This window comes from Zingiber officinale, chromosome 11B (assembly GCF_018446385.1).
Source record: "Zingiber officinale cultivar Zhangliang chromosome 11B, Zo_v1.1, whole genome shotgun sequence".
Lineage (NCBI taxonomy): Eukaryota > Viridiplantae > Streptophyta > Magnoliopsida > Zingiberales > Zingiberaceae > Zingiber > Zingiber officinale.
In genome coordinates, this window is record NC_056007.1 from 73,192,130 (window position 1) to 73,209,349 (window position 17,220).

Genomic DNA, 17,220 nt, shown 5'->3' on the forward strand with positions numbered 1-17,220 from the left:
CTCTTGACTCCACACCTGCAGAAACTATTGTAGAATATTCTCTTGATTTACACAAAAATGGGCACTTGCATTCAATCAGAGAGACGGACAGATGATCCTAAACAACACTATATAGTCTTTAGTTAAATTCATTTCAGCAATCAACATAAACATAATGGAGACGATGCCAAGGGTTTGACAATGTGCAGTGTTAGAAAAGAAAAAAAAATAATCATGTATGCATTGAAGATATTGTGTTAGAAACCAGAAAAATGAGATTTCATCTCTTCTACTGAGGTTTTTGAATTTCTCTCTTTGCAGTGTGAAACAACACAAACCTTTGGGAGGGTTTAATGTGTTGAACACTTAAACCTCTTGACCAGTTGGCCCTTGGGTTTCTACTTTTATAATGTGTCGAATACCATGCCAGATAGTCATGCTCAAGAGCCAGTAATATAGAATTGCATTGCTCATGTTTCGCTGCATGCATATCTGACCACTTTTCAGTTGCAGCAATTTGGCACTCATCATCACATAGTTGTGATTATTTCTGACTATTAGAATTTGACAAGCATACAAAGCATTACAGGAACGAGCGTGATTCTATAAAAAATGAAACAATAAATGTGTGTATAAGTGTGTGCATATAACTAACAAATAGATTTAAAATAACATGAAAAAAACATGGTGAAGAGACATAATAAATACTTTTGACAATTGATAAACATTCTGTCAAATAACCTAAAATATTCACAAACCACAAGAAAGAGAATAAACTACAAGTTATATCGAAGTAATGGAGTTTATAATATATATTCTCACTTTCCACACCATTGCTGCTGGAATAAGGAAAAAAAGGTGTAATATCTTGATCAGTATGGAATCCACCAGGTTTTGAGGTGACTACTCTTTGGATTGCAGAAATTCATTCCTTCTTTTGACAAAATTCAAGAACTCTTTCTGTAGACCAGACAAAAGGTTGCATTTAGTATATATCTCTCGATGGATTTACATCCTGAAACACGGCTGCTGATGTACCCAACAAAAAAGGAACAATTTAGATCCAAAGAAGTCAAATATCAAGGACCTGACAGTTTACAAGCTCAGCTGTCCCAAAATCCTTCGATGCAATCACTTTCCAAAATTCAGGTTCATCCTCTGTCCAAGAAACAGAGGTTTCATTTCTGGAATCACTTGAAGCACCAGATGAAGTTGAAACATTTAAGCATTTAGATTTCTGTAAATCAGCCTTCAATATCAGAATATGGTCGTTGGTACCTTTTGTAATAACATGGAGAGTCCCAAGAAAACCAGCAAGCAAATATGGAGATTCAGAGTCGGTAAAATGAAGAACTGGAACCTTTTTTATAACATCTCTCCAAACATCCTCCTGATAATCATACATCTTTATCTTTCCATTATCCAAGTATCTAGAAGGATCCAAGGCATACAAATCTCCATTGACGACACAACCCAGCTTTGTCCCTACCTGCTTTGTAGGCCAACCATCACCCATACCAGGAGTCATTTCTGACCAAGAATTTGTTTCTGGGTCATAGACCTCACCACCCATATCAAAAAAGAAGGGCCAGGAATATAAGCTCTGAGGCACACATAATCTTCCCCTATACTAAACCATTCCAGTTGCGATAGGCTTCGACATGTCAGCTAATAAAACATTAGGCCACATTTGAGTTTTCAAAAAAGGCATGCTTGGCATCTCAGTCCTGAGACCTGTTACAGGATCAAAGACTTCAGTTGTTTGTAAAGGAGATGAGACATTTCTGCCCCTGATAACCCCTCCTGCAACATAGAGTTTGTTGTTTAACAGGCCGGTCTTACAAAAAGCTCTAGCACTAGTCATGGAACTAACTTCCTGCCATAAGTTAAGACATGGATCATATTTCCAGACACAATTGATCGCAGAGTCTTGAGAAAATCCCCCTAACACATAGAGGCAACCATTACCAACAGCACAACCACAAAAGGGCATTTGATCCCAGCTATCACTCTGTCCAAGCCACCTCCTTATGATACCAGCAACTGCAAGTTTGATGCTAGACCCCACTGCACTCGACGATTTAAGTCCAAGTAACCCCCTCTTTGATTCCTTACTGACAATATGTGGCATCGGAAGGGCCAAATGCCAATATTTATGAAAGACAACTGAACGAAAGCCAAAAGATATAATTTGTTCAAATTTTCTAAATAAAATATATACCTGCTATTAACTTTTAACATAATTTATTGAAGGTTTGCTTTAGAAAATGCCCAAAATGAATGTATAAAAAGGTACAGTTCAAGTAGTCTGATTTCAGGATGTTGAAGATACAACGCAGCTGAATACAGCAACTACAATTAGCATGGATGATAGAAATTGTATGTAGATAAATTAAACAGATGTTTTTACCAAAAATTAGCAAAATAAACTACAAAAGACAGTTATTTAGGGAGTAGCTACCATTGGATTGATGAAACATTATTACTGATTTAGTTGTTAACAAGTGCTATTGGCAAATCATCAATTGCTTCTTGTGCCAAGCAACAACGTCGTTGTATGCGAGATCACCTCCAAAGATATCCAGGGCACTGCCAACTGTGACATCAACACGTCCCTTACCTGCTGTTTTTATCTTGTCCAGGTCTGCCATTGTGGTCACCCCACCAGCATAAGTAACTGGAATCTAATGAGACATCAATACGTTTCAATTAGGAGCACAAACACTAACAAGGAATGTTGATTTGCCATGAAGAATTCAACAAACTAAGAGTAACTATCCTGATTTTGCTGCAGCGTGCAAGCATGATTTTATATCATAGATATAGCTTGAGACTCAAATTTTGAACTAAACTATAACATTGATTGCATATTCAAATCATGCAATGTGTAACTATAGGAAACAATTTTCGCTATCCCGAAATTCTTTCATTTTTTTTTATTTGATGATGATGATAGTTGAAAGAACAGACTCCCCTCACTAATTTTTGGCTACACCAAGGAAATATGTGAAAATAAAAATAAGAAAACATAATTTTGGTGTACTCTATTCTAAACAAGACCAGTGAAAGTAGTGTGAGAGCATCAAAATTTTCAGTAAAATTATCATCATTGAAAAAGAAAAAAGGCAAGAAATACATACTGGTGAATAACTGCCGAGTAAGATCACAAGATCTTCATCGATTCCAAGCCTGCAAGAATACAAACATGTAAATGTCAGATTGCATTCCAAATCATTTATACCTGGAATTTCACCAAGACAAGGAACTAAAACCAAGATAATATATAAATCACAATATACTATTGTTGCTCATTGTAGAATTGACAAAAAGGAAGGAAAAAAATAGGCGTGGTGCAAACTAGATCGAAGACAACTCAAACTAGAAATCAATACTAAATAATTTCAGTCGTCAAGTAGTTGTTCCCTGAACAGGAAACTAAGAATTAGTAGAAAGCAAAGCACAACAAAACAGCATGACAATCATGGGTTAATGGGCATAAGAATTTGAAAGGATTTTCTCAATCACTTTATCAGATACTGAGCATATCTTATTAAACAAATCCATACATTTTTTAGGCAACACAACAACAACAACTGTAGGATCATTGCGGCCGGCCTAGAAGGGGGTTGGATATCCTGCAAAAATAAAAAGAAAGACAACCCTTCTCGAACTCTTTAAGCTAACACTTGCATAATAAACAGAGCAGATAAATAAAACATTAAAAGAACAAGGCACAAGATATTTACTTGGTTACAACCGATGTGGTTGTTAATCCAAGGAAGATTAAGCACTAAAACTCCTTCAGGCGGAGAAGCCTCTTACAGCGTTGAAGCGCAGAAAACAGAAGCTCAACTACAACTAGAAGCGCACAAGCGTGGAATTACAAGTAATGAGTTCATTTAAAAGCTTCTGGACCAAGGCTATATTTATAGCCTTGGTCGGGGCGCCTGGAAGGGTTCTGGGCGCCTGAGGGGATAAAACTTTATCCCCCACCGTTCAGAACACGAATGACGCGTTTTGGTCAAATCTCCTGGTCCGGGCGCCCGGAGCCATTCCGGGCACCCCGGACTGCTCCGGGCGCTCAGAATGGTTCCAGGCACCCCGGAGCAAAAAGTCAACAGCAGTTGACTTTTTGTCCAGGACCTCTTCTCCGGTTAAGTCCCGCCTCAGTCCGGTTCTTCTGCTCCGGATCCGCTCGCTTGGGTGATCTCTGCCATCCGAAAGAGGGCTCACCTGAACCTAAGTTCCAATCTTCTCGAGCAGCCTTCCGCCCCAGCTTCTCGTCCCTCGGAATCGTTGCGTGTTTCCTTCTCGTCCACCAGCGTACTCATCCGCAGTCTTCGGCCCTTGGTCGCACCCCGTGCCAACCTTCTCGCTAGCTGCGTCTCTTGCTCCCCGAGCAATATTCCACTCCGGCTTTCGTCCCTCGGAACCATCGCACCCTTCCTTCTCGTCCGCCGGTGTACTCTTCCGCAACACCTCGTCCCACGGACGCACCGCGTGGCGTCCTTCTCGCTAGCTGCGTCTTCCGCTCGACTACCTGTGCTTCTAAGCTCCTGCACACTTAGACACAAGGTTAGAAACACACAAGACCTATCTTAACTTGTTGTCTTGTTGATCACACCAAAACAACCTTGGGGTTCCAACAATAACAACCAAGCCTTATCCCACTAGGTGGGGTTAACTATTAATGCTTCTTAATGATTAACATGAAACATTCATGATTTGACCGACAAGATAAAATTCAAGAAAACCTATAATTTATGATGTGGGGACTGTGCCCCCTGACCGTCATTCTAGCCTACTCCTCTAAGTGTGTTCTTCATCTCATGTGCTTTTGAAGGACTTCGCAAGATTATGTGGCCTGGTGACCCCTCAGGAAAGTCAACATCAATGACATTCCACTTGCGAGTTGACCATCAACGTTCTTAAGCAAGATCAAATTGACATCGTTTGTAGGAACTCTAAGTTAAGAACTAAAGTGAGACGTTATAAGATGGGCGACACCGATAGATCCAATGTGGAAGATAGTGAAAAATCGAACATCATCATTATGACGACGAAAGACTTCAACAAACTAGTGGCGGCTATGGTGCAGGCCATGTTGCGAGGACAACCCCAACAATTGGTACCGCCTAGGCTCAGCCTCTTAAATGAGCTACCCTCCCAACCCGCGAAGGCCTCACCAACATTACAACAAAAGTTGACTCGGCTTGTAGAAACGTCCAGAGAGCCTTTCCCTACCCAAGTCAGTATTTCCACAATCAGAGAAGAATCTTTGGGATCTTCAGAGGAAACTCCCCGTCGAAGTCCCCCTAAGGAAAAAGTGTAAATATCGGGCCGAGTACTGGAATCCAGAGGTCTCCCATTCTCGCAGAATAAAACATGTCCCACATTTAATGAGTTTGGCGGCAATTAAAGCGTAGATCTTGTTGAAGGATGTCCTGCCACATCACTTTAGTCCAGTCAATCAAACATTCACCTCCTTCAACTAGACTTGTGGGGAAGATTAGTGGTACGAGAATAATCAACGAAGGCCACGTGACTTTCAAGGTCAAAAGTCTTGTCATGATGGTAGTCAAAGTCAGGGAAGGCAGACTCTCGACTCTCGGCTCACTCTCGTCTCTCCCGGCTTACTCTCATCTCTCAAAGATTCCTAGCCCTTAATTCGGTTCTTGGATGAACTGTTATTCATGGGGGGCATGGACCATGCAACTATTATTGTGAAAACGGAGGAAAATGCAGCTATTTACTCTGAAATAAATGAGTAATAAAGGATCATTTATTTCCAAGAAAGAGGTAACCTCTGCGAGAAACAGGGAGAACGTGGCAAACCAACTAGGCCCTATAAAAGGTAGCCGACCCTTGTGAGCAGAGGTACGCGAACAGAACACATCATCCCCTAAATTCATCAACAACGTCCTCCTCTCCAAAGTTTTACTTAAGCGTCGGAGTATAGCTGAAAGCCTTCATTCTAACCTACTCCTTTGGGTGTTTTCTTCATCTCAGGTGCTTTTGAAGGGCTTCGCAAGATTACGTGGCCTAGTGACCCCACCAGAAAGTTAACATCAACGTCATCTCACAGGCGAGTTGACCATTGGCATTCTCAGATAGGATCATTCACTATTCAGCAAACAAACGAAATGAAGGAACAACTTCATTAACAAACTTCTTAAAAAACCTTGGAAGCAGCTTGGAAACGGGACATGAATAGTACATATGCAGCATAATTATACATCTATGGTTAGTATCAAAAACTCATTTGGCTATGTATTTGTGTTCATCAACAAGAGAATTTAAGATTTCTTTAAGCATATTCCTCATCCAAAACAATTAGTTGCAAGCATTAACTTCCACTACTAGGTAGGGATATGTGAAAGTGTAGCTTCTTGGTCAAGATGGCTTTTTATCTTCCAAAAGTTTTGCAATTAAATCCACATCAAGCCCCATGCTAATATAGTCACATTTTTCTATATATGAGCACTCTTTCACAACAATCACATATTTTTAAGATAAGACTTAGCGTCTCCTCTTAGCGTCTTCATGTATATAAAATATCATCTTGAACAGCTTACTCCCAAGTTCCAAGTAGGGGTCACAGTAGAAGGTCCAGAATCCTTTCCCAACACCAATCCATGAGGAATGATAGGCAAGGCAAATTTGGGATAAAAAAAATTAGTTTGTTATTAGAGAAATCTTTGGTGTGATATATTGGCTTTACATTCACGTGGTATATTAGGAAACAAGGGGCATCAAATCCTAACATTGCACAGCCTTCCTAGTTTCACTTGGGTATATAAAATAACAAATATGTCAGATCTAATTCAGATCTTACGCTACTTGAAGAGAAAGAGAATAAAGTGGTGCCTCCATAACACAGAAAATATTTAAGAAAACATGCAGAGAAACTGAAATTCTAAACAGACAGACAAAACTACCACTTCAAGTTACCTACCTTCTAACTTTAAGATCGTCTAGCTAAATCACTATACCATAAGGTAACATGAAAGGAAAAAAAGACCAAAACAACTACAGCAAATCATACATACAATTAACTACACATTGCCATAGAGGCAAGTCTAAAGGGCCGAACATTACCTTTTCCCTTCAACATCAACACCATGAACTAGAAATTCATCAGCATATTTGGCAAGGAACTCCAATGTTTCCTTGTCAACAGAAACATCACTGAACTTCTGCCACCTATCAGTAACAATGGCATATTTACCATTCTGTAGGAAAGAAAATTCTAAGTTGTAAGAGACATACAAGTGATTTATTATTCCGTACAAAACTCACAAAACTTCAGCACATCAAATCACAATTTCCCAATACAAAGGTTGCCTCTTCTCCTAGAGGACCGGTTATTAACATGCATGGTATAAGCTAAGGGAGAAGGATCATAAAGGACACAAAGAAAAGTGTGTATGTATGAATTTTAAAAAAACAAACAATTGCAATAAAATCAAAAATATAGGGATAGTTTAGTAGTTACTATGTTAATGTAATAGGAGAAAGTTAATGTATCCAATAAGTATAGAAGGAAAAGAGCTAACAAACTGTTTGTCCATGAGAAATACGGTAACAACACATACAAAAGCATGAACAATTAGGAGTAGCTCCAATAGATGATAAGATGAGAGGGGAAAAAAAGGTAAGAAGGTGTGCAATGTAAAAAGACAAGGAAGAAATTTCATAGTAAGATAAATAAAATTGATCAAGTATATAATAGGTAGAGAAACGAATTTGTTTTTTTAAAAGAAAATTAACATAATAAAACAACAACAACATAATAAAAATGACTCGAAAATTTTGAATATTATTAGTGATATATCATACAACATATAATCCAAAGGAAGCATGCAACATCTATGTAATTGAGCGAAACTACTAATATGACTAAATGATGATGGTTTATCAATCAATTTTCGATATGCTAAAATAAAAGGTTAAGATGGTACGAAATGTATGCAGCAGATTTTAGAGTTGAAGGTATATTGAGTAGAGACTAGAGAAAAACCCTATTAATGTAATTAAAAATGAGTTAGAAGTAAAATATTATTGGTGAAAGAAATTTGCATGTAGTTCAATGGAGGGAACACATGTATGCACCTAACCCCAAATTTAAGACTAATACAAATTGGGGGTGATGATGATTTCTTCATAATTTTTATATATAATGTTGGTTTTATCGATAAAAATATAAACTCATAAGATAGCTATATACACAAGATATTTTATAAATAAAGACACAATCTCGTTAAACAGCTATATGTACAAGACTTGATGGCAATTACTATCAATAAATAGATGAGATGGTCAACATAAAAAGGGATCTAACCATGGGGATGACTTATTTTAATGATGGATAGTTAACACTGCCACTTTTAACTAGCAAACTTATGCAAAAGAAAACACGTGAAATAGAAAATCAATCAGACTTGAGGCTGGAAGTATGGCAAAAAAAAAATTACTGCAGTAACTAACTTTTAATATTCCAATAAAGCTCACAGTCACAGATATATCAAAGTCAAAAATAGTCGTTGAATAAGGAAACAGATGTTATGTACGATCCTGAGGTCTTGTTTCAGTAACAACATTCAATGTAGTTGAACTGCTTTGAGTTGATTAGTACATCAGTGAAATCTCAATTAAGCAAGAAATCATATACCTTCTTTCTGCAACTAAGATCCAAGACAAGATTATCCTTGCCAATCAAATTGACAAGATGTTTAAGCCGTTCAAGGTCCATTTTCCCATCATTGAAGACATACTGCAGCAGAAGAAGAATGTATCACATAGCAAGTAACACAACCTTGTATGCACTCTATAGTCAAAGTATATGAAGACAACTCAGTAGGCCATATTATCAAATCAGGATAAAACATCACAAAACTTTCCGCGGTATGTAAACAATTAAAAATGCTTCTTAATATCACATTCGTTTAAGAATCAAGAAGCTAAGATTGTCTTGGGATAGTAGCTCGAATAAGTCTTGGAGTCAATTCCCAGCAGGTGCAAAATGTTTCGTTGGGTGTCTGACCTCCCCAATGCAAATTACCATTGTACAAGGGCAAAATATTCCCCGTGATTTATCTGCCTGTATCTAGTACCAGCAATACTGGGTCGCCTAGGATGAGCGTTATCACCTTTTGCTCCCAAAGAAGCTAAGATTGTCCTTAGACTTTTCCAAGTAAATTTTCAACTCTTGTCATTTTATATTTACAATGCAAAACCTAGTGAAAAATCTGGAATCCTGAGGAATAGGATCAAGTTGGCGCTAGTAAATAGCTTCATGCACCACATCCCTCCAACCCTTTGAGAGAAATATGACAAAAGGAAATGACCCCATATCCCCCCCATGTGGACGTCTTCGGAATTATTGGATTGTAGGCCAGCATGGACCAACTCCATTCATGTATGTATCTAAGCATGTAATAGAATTATTATTCTACATTTTAAGTAAACAACCTATGACATTGATGATAACACCATTTAGTAGAGGTGAAAGATGATATTTATTATGTGCAAGAAATAATACATACTGATGTGACTATCACATGACTAGCCCCTTCCATAAGATAAGCTTTGGCATTATCTGCACTGATTCCACCTCCAATTTGCATACCACCTGTATGATTATCGACCAATGAGGAAAAAAATGACTAAATAAACCTATCAAGGACATCACTTCAACAAATCTATTGTGTTGTTAGACAGAAACCGAAAAAAGAATTCACATTTGCCAAAAAAAAAAAAAAAAGGAACTCAGAATAGTCAGATCGAATGGAGACTTTTAACAAAAAATATATATTTTAATCAGTCAAACAAATCAAACCAATGTGATATAAAACAAAGTATGCATTAGAAAAGGGAATACAAGATGACTGGTTACCAGGATAAGCATGTAAGGCCTCAATGGCTGCAAATTGGCTAGCAACATCAACACCAAGCATAATGACATGTCCACCAGTAAGCCCATCCTTCTTGTACAATTTAGCAAATTCTGCAGGGGACTTGTCTGTCTCAAAATTAGTCACAAGGGCAGTTGCGCCACCATCAGAACCCAAATCTTTGAGGGTGGATCCGACAATTTGCTTCACCTTACCCTGACATTTTTATACATTAATCCACTATATGGAGGCAAGAAAATCCATGAAGAAAGGAAAGATAATAAATCACGAGTACCTTGTGGATGTCGATGCAAGGATGAAAATGAGCAACACAAGAAATTGAACAAGAGAAAAAATTCTTCCTCCTCGCATGCCCACAAAATGAAGAAAGGAAAGGCAATGGATTTCGAACAGGGTTTACGATTGGAGGAGATAAGCTGAGGGCGCATACAGTGTTACTAAGCATTGTCATTAGGTCTCAGGTATGCAGCTACAAAAGAAATTAACAGACTGAGCATCAATAAAAACATCAATGATGAGACAACATTTTATCTATCGAAAAAAAATAATTTGTCCTTGGCGTTATAACCTAATTTTTAAAAAAGTGAGAATTTGAAATTTGAATAAGTATACAGAAACTTTACAATTACTTAATGGAGGCAAAACAGGGAAATCAATAATTAATTTCCATGTTGTTATTTAGTTCCTTGCTTTGCAAGAAACTATATATATATAATTGAACCCCTAGCTTCTTTCCTATAGTCCAATAATATATATATATATATATATATATATAAACAGAGGGGAGGTTAAACAATAGTGGAAGAGAAAAAGGGCCTTCTGCAAGTATATCATTCGCTCTTCATTTATCCGTCTCTAAAATATGCAAGGGATATTTATGTCCATGCAAACACCTCAAACTCAATACATGTGAGTGTGACTCCCATGTCACCCAAAGGAGCAGATTCAACATAAAGCCAGAACTCTAAGGCTTCTCATTAAAGTCGGCATGCTTAACAGTCATGAACTCATAATATCTCTCAATGATGCACTTGATATCTAGTTAAATGTTACGGTACTTAACCATCACATGCCCCAAATATCTCATAACAATGTACTCCAATTAGTGTCAAAAAAACCTAACCGTCCTGAAGCCCAAAATATCTCAAGTACCTAACTCTCTTAATCTTCCAATGTTATCACAAGTAGTTCATCCTAAAATTCTCCAAGTATGAATCATCTAGTTATAACCATTTCTAACATGCATCAGTAAGAGAATAACATCAATCTATGTTGTGCATGATCAAATAATATAACCCTAGCGTGCAACACCCGGATAGCTTCAAGCATGAAAATAAATGGATGATACAATAAGCATTGCTATGCACAAAAACCCAAGTAAAGGATAAGTGAATGATAAAGTGGTCACCCATTCCTGGACTCTCTAAACTCAAGGTGGAGACTTAACTTTTAGCATTTGGGGTTTCTTTATGCCAAACGGAATGAACTCCAGACCTTCATCTCCTTACAACTTCTCTCAGGTTCCAATGTAAAACTCCCCTTCTTATTTTTTTAGTCGCCCAAATGGATAAAAACACTTTCAACATCCTCAATCACATCATCCTCATTGAGCATTTCTCACCCAGCATCTTCAAAGGCAACAGTCAATTTGAGGATAAGAACCCTTCATGATGATCCTATCTTTTCAATAGGAAACCCAAAAGGTCGCTAATACCTTGATTGATCCCCTACAGCCTTAACTAAACACAAATGTTGTCCAAGCAAGTAGGCGGATCTTACCTCGAACGAAGGATCGTTGATGTGCAGTCGATTAATTCCTCCTGCAGCATAAAGGTGTAAATGAATCAAGCCACTCATGAGCTATTCGAAGCTCGATTCAATAAAAGCTCGTTTGAGCTTGTTTAATGAGGTTGGTTAAGATAAACAAACCAAGCTCAAGCTTCACAATATTCGGCTCGTTAGCTCGTGAACATGTTTGTTAAGCTCATGAATCAACTTTTAAATAAAAAAATAATAGTTTTGATATTGAATTTACACATTTTACTTATGAAACATCTGAACAAATATATTAAATTTATTTATTAGAATACAATTGTAAATTTTAATAAGAATATTATAATTTTTTCTAAATATATAATTTAATTTTTAATAAATATTTAAATTTATAATTTATATTTATTAAGCTCGTTTAGGCTCGATAAAAGCTCGAATAAGCTCGTGAGCCATGAATATATTCGTTAAATAAAGCTCGACCTCGGCTAGATTATAAACGAGCCAAACTCAAACATTCAAGAGTTAGGCTCGGCTCGGCTCGGCTTGATTACACCCCTAGTGCAACAACTTCCCCAAATCGAGCAAACAAGGGTTTTAGGAATAAATCAAGACAATGAAAAGGAGGAAAGGGCAACACCAACTATTGATTTCTCACTGTATGCCAAGTTGTTGCTCAATTGGAGAAGAGGAAGGGACTCTCGGCTCACGATATATCTAGCGACAAGTCGTTGGCGCTTCCTGCAACTTAGAAGAGAGGAAGGCTCGGATTCGGTAAGAGAGGCGGGCACGCCTACTGTCAGGGAAAGTAGAAGCGACGGCGCTACTCGTTGGAATCACGAGAACGAAAGCAAACAGTCGATGTGCTCGCTCACGACTCACTCATCGCTACCAATAAGGACTACACGACACGAGTCACGAGGAGGGGAATGGCAATTGCAGCAACTAGACAAAATCATGAAGGTGACCTTCATCCATCTGCAGTTATCTACCAATCGGGGTTTAGGTTTAGGGAACTGCAATGCCGATGTGGAATTGAGTTAATATTACTTTTTAGATTTTTATTAATTTTTATAGCAATTGAAAAAATAGTTTAAATATTTTAATATTTTAAAAAATAAACAATGAACCTAAATTGACACGACATCCTTAGACCAGCTTAAATTGAACCGATGTCCGGCCCGGCCCGGCTCGGCCCAGCTCAGTTCTTATCGAGACTGCTGCCCAAACATATTTATGTCTAGTCAAATCAACCTCATCTGCACTTGACAAAAGATGCACCGCTGCTTCGTCCGCCGACCTGCTCTCCTCCGCTTGTCCCAACTCCATCGCATGCACTTCGCCACCTCTACTTCCTCCTCGCTTCTCTGTGGTGGCACCAATGCTGGTGATCCTCACTTTGTGGTCGAATACCTCGTGAATTCATGCGAGTTCCCCGTAGAGGAGGCGGACAAGGCCTCTGAGTCCCTCGCTCATCTCCAATCGACAGAGAAGCCTGACGTCGTTATTGCCTTCTTCAGATATCATGGCTAACATAAGGAAGATAATATCTTACAAGCCAAGATTCCCCTACTGGGATGTGGAATCAAAGCTCGCCCCTAAGTTCCAACTTCCAATGCTACATGATTTGGGGTCGTCGGAATCCCCTCATCGATGTCATTATGATGCACCCAACTATGATAGCCTTCAACGTCCAGCATGCACTTCTCCTAAAATTGAATATATGAGAAAGTCACTTCGGATCAAGTGAGCTGCTCGAATCTTAGGGAATTTCTAATAGTTAAATCTTTCAATAATTTTTTTTTTTTGTAATTTCCAATATGCCACATTAATGTCGCATCAAAAATAAAAAAATCTACAATCTCTCCACAATTAAAAAACCTCCATACAACTTTTTTGTGGGTCCTACATTACACATCACATATCTTTATTTAGTATTTTTTTCATTTAATATCTCTATATAATTTTCATTTAATATTTTAATTAATTATGATGTTTAATCACTACAAGAATAATGATAATTAGCGACGAAACTTTTCGTCACTAAGTATATTCGTCGCTAAAAATTATTTACGACGATATATTTTCGTCGTTATAAGCTTGTCGTAAATATAACTTAGCGACGAATTTTTTTATTTTTGTCGCCGATATTTTAACGACGTGAAGTTTCGTCGTTAATATATATTTTTTCGTTGCCAACTAATTGGCGACGAAATAATAAAATATGTCGCAAATATCTATTATTAGCAATGAAATAAATAATGTCGTCGCTAGAATTAGCTATGATTTACCCATTTTCACCACTAAATCTGTCAAAAATGATTACGACAAGCATTGAGGTTAGCGGCGAAAATAATACAATTCGTCGCTAATAATTATTATTAGCGAGGAAATAAGCGTATTCGCCACAACATTTAGCTATGATTTACCTATTTTTTGCTCCTAAATCCATCGTAAACGATATCGATAACTGTCGATTTAGTTGAAGGTTGGCCACAAAACGGTGTAAATACGCGTCGCTAAAAACAAAGTTTGCAACGAATTAGCAAACATTCGTCGCTAAAAAACAAAGTTAGCGATGAATTACACAAATTCGTCGCTAACTTTGTTTTTTTTTTAAAAAAAATCTTTTTGTTTTCATTATCCTGTATGCAAATTTACAAAAAGTAACAACAATCATAACACATAAAGTAACACAACATATAAAGTAACACAACACAGTACACAACAAGTAACAAGTAACAAGTAACAAGTTCACAACTAAAAGTTCAAGTTCACATCAAGTTGAAGTCTAAGAAATAAATTTCACAACATCATGTTTATATCCAAAAGTCCACAATATCAAAGTCTAAGATCGAGGAGGAGGAGGTGAAGTTGAAGATGAATCATGGATCAGGGAATCTAATGCTCCAGGTGTCAATTGATTAAGAACATAATCCAACTCATATTTAAATAAATTACCACACCTATAAAGATGTCCTCGAACATAATCCAACTCATATTTAAATAGATTGCCACACCTTCGACATGGACAACGAATATTGGATAAATTTAAACTTATCATATAATTCGCTGCCACCTTTAAAAACTGATTTAACCCATTTATATATTCAACGCTAATCCGATTCTCAATCATTATCTAACTTTTATCCATATTTATAAACCCTGGTGAAACATATAAAAAAATTCATATTATTTAACAAATAACTCTTATAAGAATCAAAATAACCCTATTGATCCTCAGTATTTGACAGTGAAATATGGCAGCTTGAAAATGAGGAAGACAAAGTGTTAGCTATACCAAAGTTGAGCTATGACACTCTCCCACCACGGTCAAAGAAGTATTTCACATTTGGCTCCTTATTCCCAAAGAATTATAGGATGGCAAAGGACGAATTGATAAAACTATATTAATAAATGGTTTCGTAGGTTCAAAAGGAAATTTTGATGCTGAAACAAATGGCAACCATGTCTTTAAGCTTAATTAAAGGAAAAACTGTCAAATGTTTTTTTAATTATCATTCAGCTATAGAATAATTAGCTACTACCTTGTTGCATGAATTAATTAATGAAAAGCTTCCAAGGTTCTTCTTGTTCCAGGAGACAGTGCATAGGCCTTTTCTGCACAAGTATACTTGGGAGAGAGATGAAAGCCAATATGAGAATCTTTTGAACAGATTCTGAAACCAAATTTCTTTCATGGGAGTTTGCCTTCCCCGAACAACAAAACGTAAAACCACTACATGCCCTCTTCCTTTTCTTTCTCTATACTTGACATTGACTACTCTTGGTCATCTTCCCATAAAAACCAGGTGAGGTTTAGAAGGTTTCTGAGTTTCAATTCATGCTCACTCCTTCTGCGAAATTAACACCATCTTCTCCTGTCCACTACGTACTTTCGAAGCAAATCAAAGACTAAAGGAACAAGAAGCAGAACAGTGCATGTGGTTTGAATGGAAAAGAGCAAGCTTTGACGCAGAGAGATACAAGTATAATAAATACTACATTACGAACCTGTTTCATGGAAAGAACTGATGCGAAGCTCGTTCAAGAGGAAGAACACAAATACACAGCAATAACAAACAGGGCAGGGAGGAGGGAAGAGTCGCCTCGCCGTAAGGAGGGAAGAGTCGGGGCATTCGGTGCGGCGTCGGGGGCCTCGCCGGAGGAGGGAGGGCGCCGGAATGAGGGAAGAGTCGCCAGAAGGGAAGAGTGAGGAGGTGAGTGGGTTGGGAGAAGAAAGGTGCGGCGTTGGGTCGGTTAGGGTTAACAAAGGTTATTAGTGACGAAAGTGGTTTGGATGAGAAATAATGGACAGTTGTATTTTCAATGAAAAAACATAAAAGTGCCTATTTAGTAAAAATTTAAAAAATAAAATATAATAAATATATTAATGTAAATATATTAGCAACCTGCAATAGTAAGTAAAGTCGACCTACACTTATGTTACAAATTGAAGCTCATCCATTGTTGCAAAGCAACGGCTAAAATAATAAAAATAATTCATTTTTTAATTATTTTAACTGGTCAAACGGGCAATATTTATTAGCTCCACCTTCTAACGAAAAAAGTTGGTTTGAAAAACCCCAAATTTCATTTCCATAATTATTCAAGCTTTTTTTTGTTGAGCTTTTTAATTTTACAAATCTTGTAGAAAAAACTTGCAATAAGATGTTCTTAGGAAGCCCGGTTGGTTTTTCAACAGCAACGTTAAGAAGGTGATACATTTTAGGGCATCTTTAATAAGTTAAATTTCTCCATAATTCTTTTTTTAGTTTCTAATATATCATAATCCTCCCTCCCCTACAATTTAAAAACCTTTATGCAACATTGTTGTGAGTTTTATATTACAAATCACATATCTTTATTTATTATTTTTATTTAATATCTCTATATAATTTTTACTTAATATTTTAATTAATTATGATCTTTAATTTAATTTATTTATACTTTTTAATTTATAAATTAATTAACTTATGATTTTTAATTTAATTTAATTTATAATTTTTATTTATTATTTAATTAATTTATAAATTTTAATTTAATTATAGTCATTTGTATTTATTTTAATTATCAAATATATTTTTTTAAAAAAGAAATGAGTATAACTTTAACCATTAAATAAACATTTTAATTATTTAAAAAAGTTAAACATGCAATATTATTTTTTCAATATTTATGGCTCTGTTTCCAATAGCAAAAAAGTAGGATTGAAAAATCAAATCCGCTCTGGAGCTAAAAACCTCACAGCTCATCTCCACACTCATTAAAGGTTTTTGGTTGAGCTTTTTCAATTTTGCAAGCCTTATAAAAAGCTTACATTGGAGATACTCTTAACTTGAATTTCTTACGAGATGAGTGTGGCATTCTTCCCTTTTGGATCGAAATGCATGTGAGAGGGGGGTAAATCATGTGATTTCGAATAACTTTTTCTTTTCAATTTTAAACTTAAGTACGCAGTGGAAAAACACGAAAACAAAAAAACAAGTAAAAGAGCAAATTCAGTTTTACTTGGTTCGAAGCTTTCGGTGACTCCTATTCCAAGATCTAAGTCCTA

At 36.8% G+C, this 17,220-nt stretch overlaps 1 protein-coding gene and 1 pseudogene across 3 annotated transcripts; both read right to left on the bottom strand.

The window, feature by feature from the left end:
- Positions 1–592: 592 nt before the first annotated feature.
- Positions 593–2,110, bottom strand: LOC122035203 (annotated as a pseudogene).
- Positions 674–15,952, bottom strand: LOC122035204 (1-(5-phosphoribosyl)-5-[(5-phosphoribosylamino)methylideneamino] imidazole-4-carboxamide isomerase, chloroplastic-like). Of its 3 annotated transcripts, XM_042594618.1 has the most exons (9): positions 15,678–15,952; positions 10,168–10,362; positions 9,875–10,088; positions 9,525–9,610; positions 8,651–8,752; positions 7,078–7,211; positions 3,120–3,168; positions 2,441–2,663; positions 674–2,145 (listed from the first exon to the last, which is right to left on the bottom strand). In XM_042594618.1, the coding sequence occupies exons 2-8, from the start codon at positions 10,342–10,344 to the stop codon at positions 2,487–2,489; spliced, it is 939 nt and encodes a 312-aa protein (XP_042450552.1). In that variant the 5' UTR covers positions 10,345–10,362; positions 15,678–15,952; the 3' UTR covers positions 674–2,145; positions 2,441–2,486. The 3 variants fall into 3 exon arrangements, with proteins under 3 accessions (XP_042450552.1, XP_042450550.1, XP_042450553.1); XM_042594616.1 differs by lacking the exon at positions 674–2,145 and having other exon boundaries at positions 2,239–2,663; XM_042594619.1 differs by lacking the exons at positions 674–2,145; positions 15,678–15,952 and adding an exon at positions 15,212–15,551 and having other exon boundaries at positions 2,239–2,663.
- Between the last annotated feature and the right edge of the window lie 1,268 nt (positions 15,953–17,220).

Excerpts from the sequence above, each read along its gene's own strand:
- LOC122035204 (XM_042594618.1), bottom strand. The coding sequence starts at position 10,344 with ATGACAATGCTTAGTAACACTGTATGCGCCCTCAGCTTATCTCCTCCA. Across the intron at positions 10,089-10,167 it reads CTTGCATCGACATCCACAAG|GGTAAGGTGAAGCAAATTGT; the intron begins GTACTCGTGATT and ends TAAAAATGTCAG. Across the intron at positions 3,169-7,077 it reads GTTGATGTTGAAGGGAAAAG|GCTTGGAATCGATGAAGATC; the intron begins GTAATGTTCGGC and ends GTATTCTTGCAG.